At 34.3% G+C, this 12298-nt stretch overlaps 1 protein-coding gene across 2 annotated transcripts in view; it reads left to right on the forward strand.

Annotated features, from left to right (window-relative positions):
- VPS13B (vacuolar protein sorting 13 homolog B) overlaps positions 1–12298 on the forward strand; it is a 459183-nt gene that overhangs the window by 215029 nt on the left and 231856 nt on the right. For both annotated transcript variants that reach the window (XM_084281966.1, XM_084281967.1), the window contains exon 22: positions 8863–8990. In XM_084281966.1, coding sequence (XP_084138092.1) covers positions 8863–8990 — 128 coding nt within the window. The remainder of the gene's footprint in view (positions 1–8862; positions 8991–12298) is intronic.

Consider the following 12298-nt stretch of genomic DNA (forward strand, 5'->3'; position numbering starts at 1 on the left):
GAGTTTTCTGTTTGCCTCACCTTTTTAAAACCAGGAATAAAAAGCACATAATTACAGGTCTAGGTCGTGCAACACAACCTATGCTACAAAAGCATCTAGGTAAAAGGCAAAAATACTTGTAAGCCTTGTAGCTGTACCTATGGATGCCTTAAGTTGTACGAAAACTGAATTTGCTGCATTGATAGCAAGCACATATGCATAGTCTTTGCAGACTAAAAGAGGTTATGTCTTAAAATCATGCTATTCAGGTGATGATTTGGAATTTACCCTTTTTGAGTCTAACATGATCTTAGCAGTCACTCCCTTGAGAACTGCTAGAAACCAACTCTATGTATTAAATGAAAGCAGTTTGTAATCACAGCTGTAAAATGATTTAAAACATTGATCTTGAGTTCAGTTTATTAGCTAATGGCTGCTGAGACATTGCCAAAAATGAAGCATGGGAAAAGAGCAAAACTACTATTTATATGGTAACTGCCTGTGAAAATCCAAAGTTTCTGTACTTAAGTCTCAAATGGTAGTTATTTATAAATCTCCTTAACCACAGAGGCCTCAAAAACAGAGTAAGATAACAGAATATATGGTTTAAATTTTGTATGATGCGGTCATGAACGAGCAAGATGATAAAGAATATTAAAAAAAATATTTACCTGAATTCCACTGTCCACCCACTTCTCTTCCTGTTCTCAGCAATTCACGAGCTCCCTGTTAATTCAATAAAAAATAATTTACAGACTTGGTGTAGAATTGTAGCTCTTTTGATTGCATAGTGGCAAAACGTGTGAATGTGTAATATGCATATAGCATATGTAGAATACCTATGCAAGAACATAATACGGGTTGTTGAGTAGATAGGGCAGCCTTTGAAAGCTGTCCTGTGCACTACTGATTAAGGATTAATCAATCCAAACCGTCTATTTTCATTCTTTCAGAAGGGTCTTCATTCAATACTAAAACAACTTTCAGATTTCATTCTTTTTATGTTAATAAATGGTAGTAATTATTTTCACTTTGTTTGAAAAATAGAATGTAACATAATATAATAACTTAAAATAACACAGAATAATTCTGGTTTGGAAAAATCTGTTGCATTACTGAAATGTTGATATTTTGTTCTGTGGAGCTGTTGTTTTTGAGATGTAATTAGAGTTCTAAAGTTTCATACACGCAAAGTTAAAGCTAAGTTAAACCTGGTTTTCTATTATTTATATTTCAAGCAGATGGGTGTTGGTGTCGTAACAAGAAAGTTTAAAGCTTGGTCCAAGATGGCCTTTATATTCTCTGTCCTGTATAAATTGTCTGATTCCTAGTAAGGGCAGAACTCAGCTGGCCAATTTCTCCCTTCTTTCCCTTGCTTACTTATTTTCATAGAGCTTGTAGAATCAATCTTTGAGAGATTTATCTTGTTAAATTTTATATTGAACAGTAAGCACAAAGAGAGTTAGGAAAAGACAAGCAAACGAGTGCTATGCCAAACGAGGATTCCATGAGTCTTGTTTCTGTAGAAAGGAGGCAAAGACCACCACCCACCTTCTCTTTCAACCACTTCCTAACATTTGATAACGAAGGTATAATTATATGCTTATAAGCTGGTCATTAAATTCTTCTTAGAAATGAAATTCCTTGTTTTTTATGGGAAGCTTTAGTAATTCAATTTTGAAAGCTTTTCTCAAGTAATTCTTAAAATTCCCTCCAAGTATACATAGGTGATATTTCTGAATTATTTTGAAGGTAGCTAAGTGGAGAGAAGAGGAAGCTTTAAATGTAGACATGTCTTTTTGTTGATACAGTTTAGACTAGCATTACAGAAGTAGAAAAGATTATAAACAAATTACTTCTGAACTGCTCTAAAAATCAGGAAAGTCAGGTATCATGTACCTAATAATAAGTGGATCTGTAGTGGGTCTGTGTGACAAAAAGGAGCTATAATTCATTACTAAGAGATCTAGGAGTATTTATTTTAGATATTCCATTCTTTATAAATTACTACAGAGTGAGCACATGGTGCATCTGATAGCTATTACTAAAATGAAGAAATAATTCACCTATTTTGTCCTACTACTGGTGTATGGTAGGTAGTACTGTTTAGGACAAGCTTGATAACTTCTTGAATTAGTTGGACGGCATACTGTTCAGACCAACTGATTCGGGGTTAGTGTTTTTATTTGAGGCTTCATCTTTAGTCAACAGAAAGATAACTCAACTTAAAAAAGAAGTGTGGCATAATATGACCTGTACCTAGCAAAATCATGTACAGTTACTGATTTTTTTTCTTATGAAGCACGACCAGAGTTGTGGACTAGATTTCTGCTAAATTGAGTTGCTGGAATGCAAAAGAAAATCCCCAAACTGGCAAATGTGAGAGAAGTCTGGCTGGTGAGAAATCAATGGATTTTCTGAAGAATTTGTACATCACTACTTCTGCTCAATGAAGCGAATGATTATTGTTTATTCATGCCTGTCTTGGAATGTATCACTGATGATTTATTTGGGAAAATGAATGAAATGAAATAGATGCTAAGTAAGCTAAGTAAAATACAGGAATTTCAATCAGACACACATTTACTTAGGGTGCCTGAAAGTACTAGGATTTTTATATTTTCATAAATGGGTTGTAGTTCTTGGAAGGATTATTTAAATAGAAGGTCTCTGGGCTCAGATGATTTATGGTAACTTCTAAATGGCTGGACAGTCGCATACCTATATTGAGAAATAATTATTGTGGGTTTTCTTAGCTAGTGAAATGTTTGGTTAAATGATGGCATGATTTCTTCAGTTCTGTGTGGACTTTAAGAGCATTAGGAACACAAAGCCAATGTAGTACATCAACTACAATTTCTGTATGGAAAAGTTGAGAGAAAAAGAACAGGTGTTTATTTTTATATACTATTTAAAAGACTAAGGAATTTTCAGTGTATATTTAAAAAAGAAAGTCAGGCAGACAATCAGAATTCTTCCTGAATTTACCAGAAAAGGTCTTGCAAACCTGAAAGCTGAAATTCATAGTTCATAATGTACTAAAAGTTACTTGGAATGGTAAGCAGTATTAAGATAAATTTGGGCACGGACTGAAGATATGAACACACACACACAACACGTTTTGTTGCTTGCTAATATAGTAGCTCAATGTTGCCTGTGAAAGTCCACGATTTATACAAAAGTGTCAGTCCTTTTTTATTTCTGTTCCCAGAACTAAATAGGTATTTTTTGCCAGAAATAGTGCAGTAATCGTTGGATTTGATGGGAGAAAACACTACCCATAGCCATTCTCTAGCCAACTCCTGCTTTCACACTGAAAGCTTTTTTGCTTGCATAACCACATTCGTATCACATTTATCTTGATTTACTGACATATATTTGCTCTAGAAAAAGGGATGTTGTGTAAGAAGTCTGAAGATTCTGGATTTTAACATTTATTCTACTGCTAGCTCATTTGAAGGACTTTTCTAATTCAGTCACTACACCTCTCTGCTACAGTTTCCCTGGGTATAAACTACTTCCTCTGGCTAGTTACCAGGGATTCTGTGGTGCAACTACGAACTGGATTGATAAAAAGTAACATATTATCTGTACCATTACTAAAGTAGAGTGTAAAAATGCTCAAACCCCAGTAGACAAATTCTTTATGCAAACACTATTAAGTATGTGGGCATATATATTGCATTTTTATTTTATGAGCTTAAAAGGACTTGGTGCTATTATTTGGGTTATTTAAGTTTTTATGCCTTTTTAGAGTATTTATTATGTTTTTCTTTTCAGGCAACTGATGAAAAGTGCAAACTTTTTTACATACAGGTCACAGTAGTCTTTCCTTAAAAAAAAATCTCAGCCTCATGAATAATTCAAATATTAGTCATCTATCAGTGGAGGCAGAGGGCATAGCTTCTGATACACCACCATAAAAATAAACCGTGAATATTTTTGAAACACTTCTGGTGGACATTGGTAGTTCAGAAAATATTAGTAAATGCTGTGAGCTGTCAGCCTCACCTAATAAGCCTGCTACTTCAATGAACATTTAAAATTGGTTTATAGGAGAAATTAGTGCATGAAGATAGCCAGCATTTTCAGCAAGATACTCCTCTTTTTGCATTTTTTAAAATATGTATACTGTTTTAGTATCAAATCATGGAACAAAATTATTACATGGAAATGCATTATATTGAGAACAGAATTTGGTTCTTTGACCATAATATACGGAAAAGGGCAAATGATTTATAATGCTTTCATGTATCTCTTTATACAGACATATGTATTGTGCTGCAAATATAAAATATATAATCTTATGAGGAAAACTGAAATGCCAACCAAGCTTTTATATAACATGTTTCACTGAACTCTTGCTTTTGCCTACAGTTTTATATGTAGAAACTAAAAACTGCCGATTTACAGAAAAGAAGAAGGAAGTTTTAAGTAGGTGGTGTTTGTACTGTTGTTGTGTTTTGTTTTTTTTTTTCCTTTAACATATGAAGAAACCAATTAATCTTTTGGGGAGGCACGTGCACACGCACACACACACAAAACTAGAGTCCTAGGTTTTCATCTTTTTTTTCAGAGTTGTTTGAAGTTTGAATTTTCTCCTCCACTGCTTTTTAATCTCATTTCTAATCCCTTAGACTCCTTGGTCAGTTCCTCAACGGTTTGCATTTACAGCAAACATCTTGGAATTTTTGTTCTTATTTCTGATAAAAAGTCACATCTAATGCATGAAAATATGAATTGCTATTAGGAAACCCCAATGAGTTTTCTGATGCTATGGCGACTAATTTTAGTTTGAGAAGAGGAAAAATCTTTCCAGAAAGACCCATGTAATAACAGTATCCTTTCCTTTGATTTCTTCTTTGAAATATTATTCCTGTTCGTGTGTTTTGCTGCCATAGCCTCTTAGCATCGATGATTAGTTTGCAATAGCATTTTTCTCGGCTTAACTCATTTCTGATGTGTGAGAAGTGTATGACTGATGATGTGATGTCAGGAAGGAAAGCTTGCCCAGCATGCTGAGGTCACACGATGCACATTTTGAGTAGGGTCACGCGATGGGATGGTGGAGAGGCCGTCCTGCTGCAGGCTGCTGCGTGGGTGTCTCTGTGTGAACCAGTAGGAGCTCTCTGAGCTTTTGGGGATCACTGACAGTATGGGTTTGCCTGCAGCAGGATGACCTTTTCCAACCATGAAGAAGCTTCTCTCTACCCTCTTCATGCATAAAATGCCTGAGGCACACAGTGGGTCGGGAGTCAGAAGTCGAGCAAAAAGGACAAGACATGGTAGAACCGCACCGCATACAAATTATGAGTAAGGTATTAGCATTGTATTTTACCTGCCACTAGTTCACATACCAGCTGTAAGGAAGAACTGTAAAAAGCAAGAGGCCGCTGGTGAGTACAGATTATCATTGGCCCTCAACCCAGTAGTGGAAAATCCCTGTTCTGTGATCTTTTCTTTTATTTATTAGAGGAAATGTCCATTTGCCCCCAGATCACCTCACTTCAAAGGATTTATTTTCCCCTTTGCATTCCTTAGGTCAATGAATATTAATAGCACAGTGTAGCACTATTTTTTCCAAAGATCTTTTTATTTTTAAAACTCATGTTTTATGGATTCAATTTCCAAAGCAACCGGTTCCCAGAAGGCTAAAAAACACAAAGAAAGAGGTATCTGTCTGTATAGGAAAAACATCTATATCTTGAATATATGCCTTAAGTCTTGCTTAGGGGCATCTCCTAGGAGAGGATGTTTACAATTAATTTTGAAGGATTGCCCCTTGAACGTCCCTTAGATTCTAACCATAAGTTGTGAAATAAATTATGAAAATTGCAGCTTCTGGTAGCTCGATCTGGATTGGGCTGATCAGCCCTTTTCAGAAAGTCTGTTCATTACCACTGCGTCATCTGAACTTGGTGAGCGTGGCAGCCTCCGAGTGACTTCTGAAAAAGATGTGGTGTTGATTTTTACCAAAATACCACATATGCAGTATGTGACTAGAGGATGAGAGTAGGAGCACTGTTTCTGTACATTGTTTTTTCTTAAAAATTACATTTTGTACAATTTGAGGCAGTCCCCCCCCTTTCCCTTTTTTTACTTTCTTACCAGTTTGTAAATGTTTCAGACAAATCCTATTTTCTATCCAGCTATTGCTGACTGGCTCCTGGCTTTAACACAGGGCTGATTACGGTGCCAGGAAATGTTCCTAGATTTTTCAGTTCAGTAGTAACTGAGTAGCATAATTATTTTAGGAGATTAACCTTCATACTGAGACAGATGGAGCTGATCCAGTCTATGTATTTACTATAGAGGACTAGCCAAACACACAGGATAGCCACACCAGACTACTACAGTCTCTTAGCAGCTATCATCTGCTGATGGCCTTGCCTGATAGGGAATTATGACACGTGCTTTCAGACCCTTCAGACAAAGCTGTAGGACTTACCAGTACAGAAAAAATAAATAACAGAAAACTACTTTTTTTTTTTTCCCCCCTGAAGAATTATTTCCATGCTGATTTCTTTACATCCTGAAACACCTCTTATTGCTTCTCTGTTCTCTGTGATTTCTGGCTGAATGGGTCTTTATCTGTTTGCATTATAGAAGTTTTCTCTTTTTTTGGTCTTTTGTTGAGTCTGGGGTACAGTGAAGCTGTTTTCTATGATGGATACTCTTGGAATTTTGAACAGCTTTGCAGGTTTGAGTTGCACATATAAGGAGAAAAATGAGTGGTGTTTCAGCTATCGAATTTTATTTGTAAATCATAGGTAGCTGTTTCTGGAACTAGAAGGTTGATTCCCCTAACTGGGAGAGAATTACTGGAGTGTGTGTTTCCCAGCCAACAAACCATGGAAGACTGGAGCAAAACATAGTGTTAGATCCTGCTGATGACGAATACACTTGTTCAGTGCCATAGGATATTTCCTGTTGACTGTGTTGTAAAAGCAATTTTATGTTGTATGTCCTTTAATCGTAAGCTGAGGCATTCCTGCCTCTCATATTTCCAGTCTCACAGTGACTATAGACACCATTCTCCCCCTTACCCACAGTTTTATTCTTGAGTTCTGCATTCCAGTAACTTTTACGTTTTAATGTTTCTTCGGAGTCAAGCCATTCCTAATTCTTGCCTTGTAATAAGTGTACTATAGGGCTTGTCTACACAGAGAAGATAGTGTGAACTGAGGTAGGGTAAGAAGTTAAAGAAGAGCAGCTATTCCTCACTAAATATCTTTATTTTAACATAATCCATTCATAATGTGGATTGAATACTCACTACATGCAATAAAAGTCAAGAAAGAAAATATTATGAAATAGTTACAAGAAAATATTATGAAACGGCTACTCCGTGACTCCATGCTGCTTCTCCATATGGACAATTTACTTAAGTTTGTCTCTCCAGCACAACTGACAATAAACAATCCTGAAGTGTCATGCTTTCTACATTCTTATGATCCAGTTTTAACTGTTTATAACTCTTAACAGATCCATAATTGGAGCCAGGAATATATGAGAGGTTAAAAATAATCTCTCAATCTTTTGACCGTCTCTCTTAGAATCTCTTGATTCCTCACCATTTTAATAAAATTAAAGTTTCAATTTCTTTTCAGATCATTACAGTGTAATTTGTTGAAGGATTTCGTCTAGGATATTAATCAACTCTGGTCTTTTCTAGACTTGATTGGAAAAATATCACAAATTAGTTCGTCAAATGGCATGAACGTTGCACACTTGGCAGAAATTCATCTCTCAGATGTTTCATTTTTAGTTCCCTGCATGTTTCCTTGCATGTTCAAAATTGACTGAAGACCAGTAATGCCTATAAAGGGACATAATTTTGCTCACCTGAGTTCTGTTGATAGCACAATTTTGTTTTAAGATATTTTCTGTACTTGGTATGCTACAGATTTCTCCTAGCTGTATAATTTGGAAGCATAAATAGTCGCACTTGAGCTGATTTCAATTTAATTTTAAATGAAGTCATGAAGAATTCATAATTTATTCTCGCAGTTTCGTCAGCTCAATAAGATGTAGGCCAATACTGGAAGTGTTAAAGAAGCTGACAATAATTTGGTGTCTATCCCAAAACATAGAAAGGAGCACATATTCTGGAAGAGATGAAAGGAGGAAATATGTATCACTTATATATTCTTTAATAAATTTGCAATTACTACTTGATCCACTCCTTCTTTGTAGTTCTGTTATGCTTATATTTGAGCATATATTAAAATACCTAACAATTTAAGGTAGTTTATTTTTTTACTACAAAATATTGAATGTTGCTGAAATATTTCATACTTATTTTAGTACTTTTAAGCTTGACAAAGTCAGAATATGGTTTAATTTTTAGACCCTTTTTTTGATGCATACCCAAAGTTTTTGCCAAATGATTTTTTTAAAGGAAACAAATCAAAGGCTGTAATCTAATATGGGCTTCATTTCTTACAAGTTAAAAAAACTAAAACCTTTTTTACGTTATCCTGGCAGCAGTGTATGTGAAAAACGCATGTACTGCTATTTTATCACCCAATAGGTTATCATACTTTGAAATCTGGCTTAATTTGCTTAGGTCAAGCATTCTCCATAATATTTTCTTAGCAGTTTGTGTTAAAAAAGTTCAAGTATTTGTCCAAATGCTTTTGAAACATTGCATTTCTCAATGGATTTAACTGATACAATTGTGTTGCCCAAGTTTGAAACTAGTAATAGAAGCTTCTGCTACGTGCTATTATCACATAGATAGTGAGATATGTGGTGAGAGAAAATATGTTTTAGAATTTAAAACGAGTAATCTTTTTCTTTGCTACCAGTATATAAGTTACTTAGTATAATTTTTGTAAAACAATACATATGCTCAGTATATTCTTTTGTTGTTTGCGTTAGAATCTCGCCCTTTGTCACTTCCCGTGAAAACCATGCTGAATTCATCTGAAAGTTGCAGAAGTCCTGAAGAAAGAATGAAGGAATTTATTGGAAGAGTATGGAATGCAGTTAAGCGCCTTACACTTCAGGTAAGATGAAAAGGAAGTGAGAAAAACTATGTCTTTCCAAACTTTATGATATTTTTTATGCATCCTAGTGCTTTTTATGGAGGATTTTTAAAGGAGCTCCCAGGTTTTATTGTTTTATTTCAGTAGTTTCAAAGTCTTAGAGGCTGAAAAATAAAATACAGATTTTTGGTAAATTAGGCTAAGAATTCTTTCATTTTCTATTATGAGTTTTCAAAATACTTTTCTGTATTTAAGGGGAAGATCCTTAAAATACTTATGTCAGTAAATAAATGTTTGTCGTACTTTTCCTGTATTATAAACATATTTAGCTACCTTTTTTTTTCTTCTATAGCTAGATTTGTGTAATACCTTCCTTTTAAAACATATTTGAGGAAACTGCATATGATATATTTTGAGGGATGGTGTATGATACAATACAATGTTAGACAGTGATGGCTCAGATGCTTACCTATGTACCTTTTTATTAAGGACAATTACATGATCACTCAGATTAAATTCTTTTCACCGTGCTGCATCAGACTGTGATCAGAATTTTTAGGCATCAAAATATATACGTGCTATACACACATGCACACACAAAAAGGCAACGTTAGAAATCTTGTGTTTTGATTACGTGACCAAATACTAGATGGCTTAGAAATGCATTAGGACTCTGTGCTTCCAAGTACGTATCAAATGCCCGCTTGGAAATTACCCTAATTTAGGATTATTATAAACTGTGCCTTTTGAACTGTACATTCAATGAGCATGGTATTTTATGGTACACCAGCATGTAGTAGCTGAACTGTTTTCATATTAAAATAAAATAATATTAAAATTAAAATGCATTGTCAAGAAATACAATGCCTTCCTACCAAGGAAAATATTTATTCATGTACAGCCTCCTCTTAGAATTTGTCTGTTTTTCTCGTTTGAGGCAGAAAATACTTTGGTAGGTTTCAAATATTTTGAAAGGTTGAATTTTTTTTTCCTGAGCAAGAACCTCAGATTAGTGACTTAATTGCACAACATAGTGAAGTTGAGGAGACACTTTCTATTAACTTGATTTAGGTTTCATTCAGCTCTTTTATTATTGTTTCATAGGTATTTTGCTTGTTTTCACTTCTTTCTTAATGTTGTCACCAATGGAATGACTAAATACGGGGAGTTGAGAGGTCATTTTTAAGCTGTTTGAAGGAAGCTGTATATTTTGTATGTGTTTGGGTGATACCTAGCACAATGAAACTCCTTATATAAATGAGTACTACAGTTTGAGTCATAATGAAAATAATAATCAAATAATTAGGATGATGAAGAGCTGGATCCTTTCTAAATGATAAAAATGGAATAAGGACTTTGTCTGTTTCTTCTTTCTTCTCACATTTTTCATGGTAAGCTTTGCAATCAAGTGATTTTTTTTTTGAAGAATGTGTAAGATTCTAACCAGTAAGAACTAGTTAAAAATTAAGTTTGCCTGTTACCAAGGAGAAAAAAAATGTGTTCAAACTAGTATTTTTTATGGAGGTGAAAATTGATAGCAGTGATAGGCATAGTTTTTTTCAAAGACTAATTAGTAAATACATCCTTACTTCGACGTAAAACACTTATGGATTAGATCTAGTGGTGGCTGAGGATTTTTTTTATTATTTTTTTTTTTTTATTAAGAACTATTTCTCATGTCTGAAGTTCTAGATTTATTTAATTTTTGAAGGTGGGCTGTTTCGTGGGATTTTTGTTTTTATTTTTTTGGTAGGGTACTCATACTTTCAAAACTCATCATTACTAATATGGAATTATATATACTTCTTTATCTACATTGAAGTTCAATGACCCTATGAAATCATAGTTTACACACTTCTAATATGTTTCATCATTATTCTTTGATCATACTTGGTAAAGTATTTCCAATACCTTGCCAGAAGGGCAAGCAGAAAGTACTGGTAGAAAGTTGCAACAGACTCTAAAGAAATAGCACAAACACAGGCAATATCCAAGAATGTGTTTCCAAACAAATACACAGTAGTCCTTCATAGTGAAATGTAAGGGATTGGTAGGTGTGCTTGCTGTTGTCCTTGTTGTCTAGCAGTTCCTTTGTCTATTTTACTTAAATATATCTTTGAAGACATAAATGCCTATACTTACACAGGTTTTTTCCTTCAATACCAGCCTAAATAGGAAACGTGAATTTGTGCAAAGCAATGTGTAAATTATTACAAGAGGAGGGTTATGACCCTGTTTTTTGGTTCAAGTATAGTATAAGATATTTATGCCTTTAATAAAATAGACAGTGTATTTAGATTTTCTGTGGATAGGAAAAAGCCAAATTTCTGGAATGTTTTTTTTTTTTTCTGGTTAAGTACTGGAGCACTTAGACTCTAGCCTTTTTTTCTAAAGCTATTTTCATGTTCCTGGATCTTTTATTAACATGGTTGTAGAACAGAAAAGTCTACAGTTGTCGTCAGATAAAACAGAACTTCATAACTTAAAATCATCAAAGGATTATTCTTTTAGTGGAAGTTTGAGCAAGTAAATGTGCTTGGAACCAAAGTAACTGGAAAGTTTATTTTGGATCCAAGGCTGGTACTTCCTTAGCCCTAGCCCTGGCTTGCTAATGATAGAATATTGCATGAAGATTTTGTGCATTGGAGTTGTGGTAAGCTATTAGTATTTTAGTGAAAAGACTTCCATACTTAACTGTAAAAAGTTGCTTTTATTATTTAATTGTTGTAGGATTTTATATGCAGCCTTTAAGTCTTTTTGGCAGTTACACAGTGTAGGAGGTTAATACTCACTTTTCACGTGTTCTTCATGCTAATAGTTGCTAAAATTGTGGAGCAGTATAAACACAATTATTTTTAATTGGTTGTTAATACTGGATTCCAGTGAGAATAATGAAGGATCTGTGTTAAAAGCAAATGAATTAATGAGTAATCTTGCAATGAATGCCAACTAAGAGTGTAATTATCGCGTATAAAGCTTAGCCAGCCATTCAGCATGCTTTTAACTATCCCTGAAATTATTTGAAAAAATGAGTCTGTTTCCTGAAATTATTGAAAATAATATTTTCTTTTAGGCATATAACTTATACAGAATTTTAGTTGCAGTGAAACATTGACTGAAAGAACAGAAATTGAGGATGAGATTGAGTAAAGCTCCTATAAGCTCCTATATTTTGTATTCTTGGGTCAGGAAGAGACGTTGTGACTTTTAGGAGTTGAGCTGTGAGCAGTTATTCAGCAGGTATGAACTAGGATGATGTCTTGAGATGTTTGCTTATCACAAACTGTCAAACAAGAAGCTTTTTGTAACTATAAGCTTTTTTAAACGAA

Source organism: Netta rufina, assembly GCF_964035555.1.
Source record: "Netta rufina genome assembly, chromosome: 2".
NCBI lineage: Eukaryota > Metazoa > Chordata > Aves > Anseriformes > Anatidae > Netta > Netta rufina.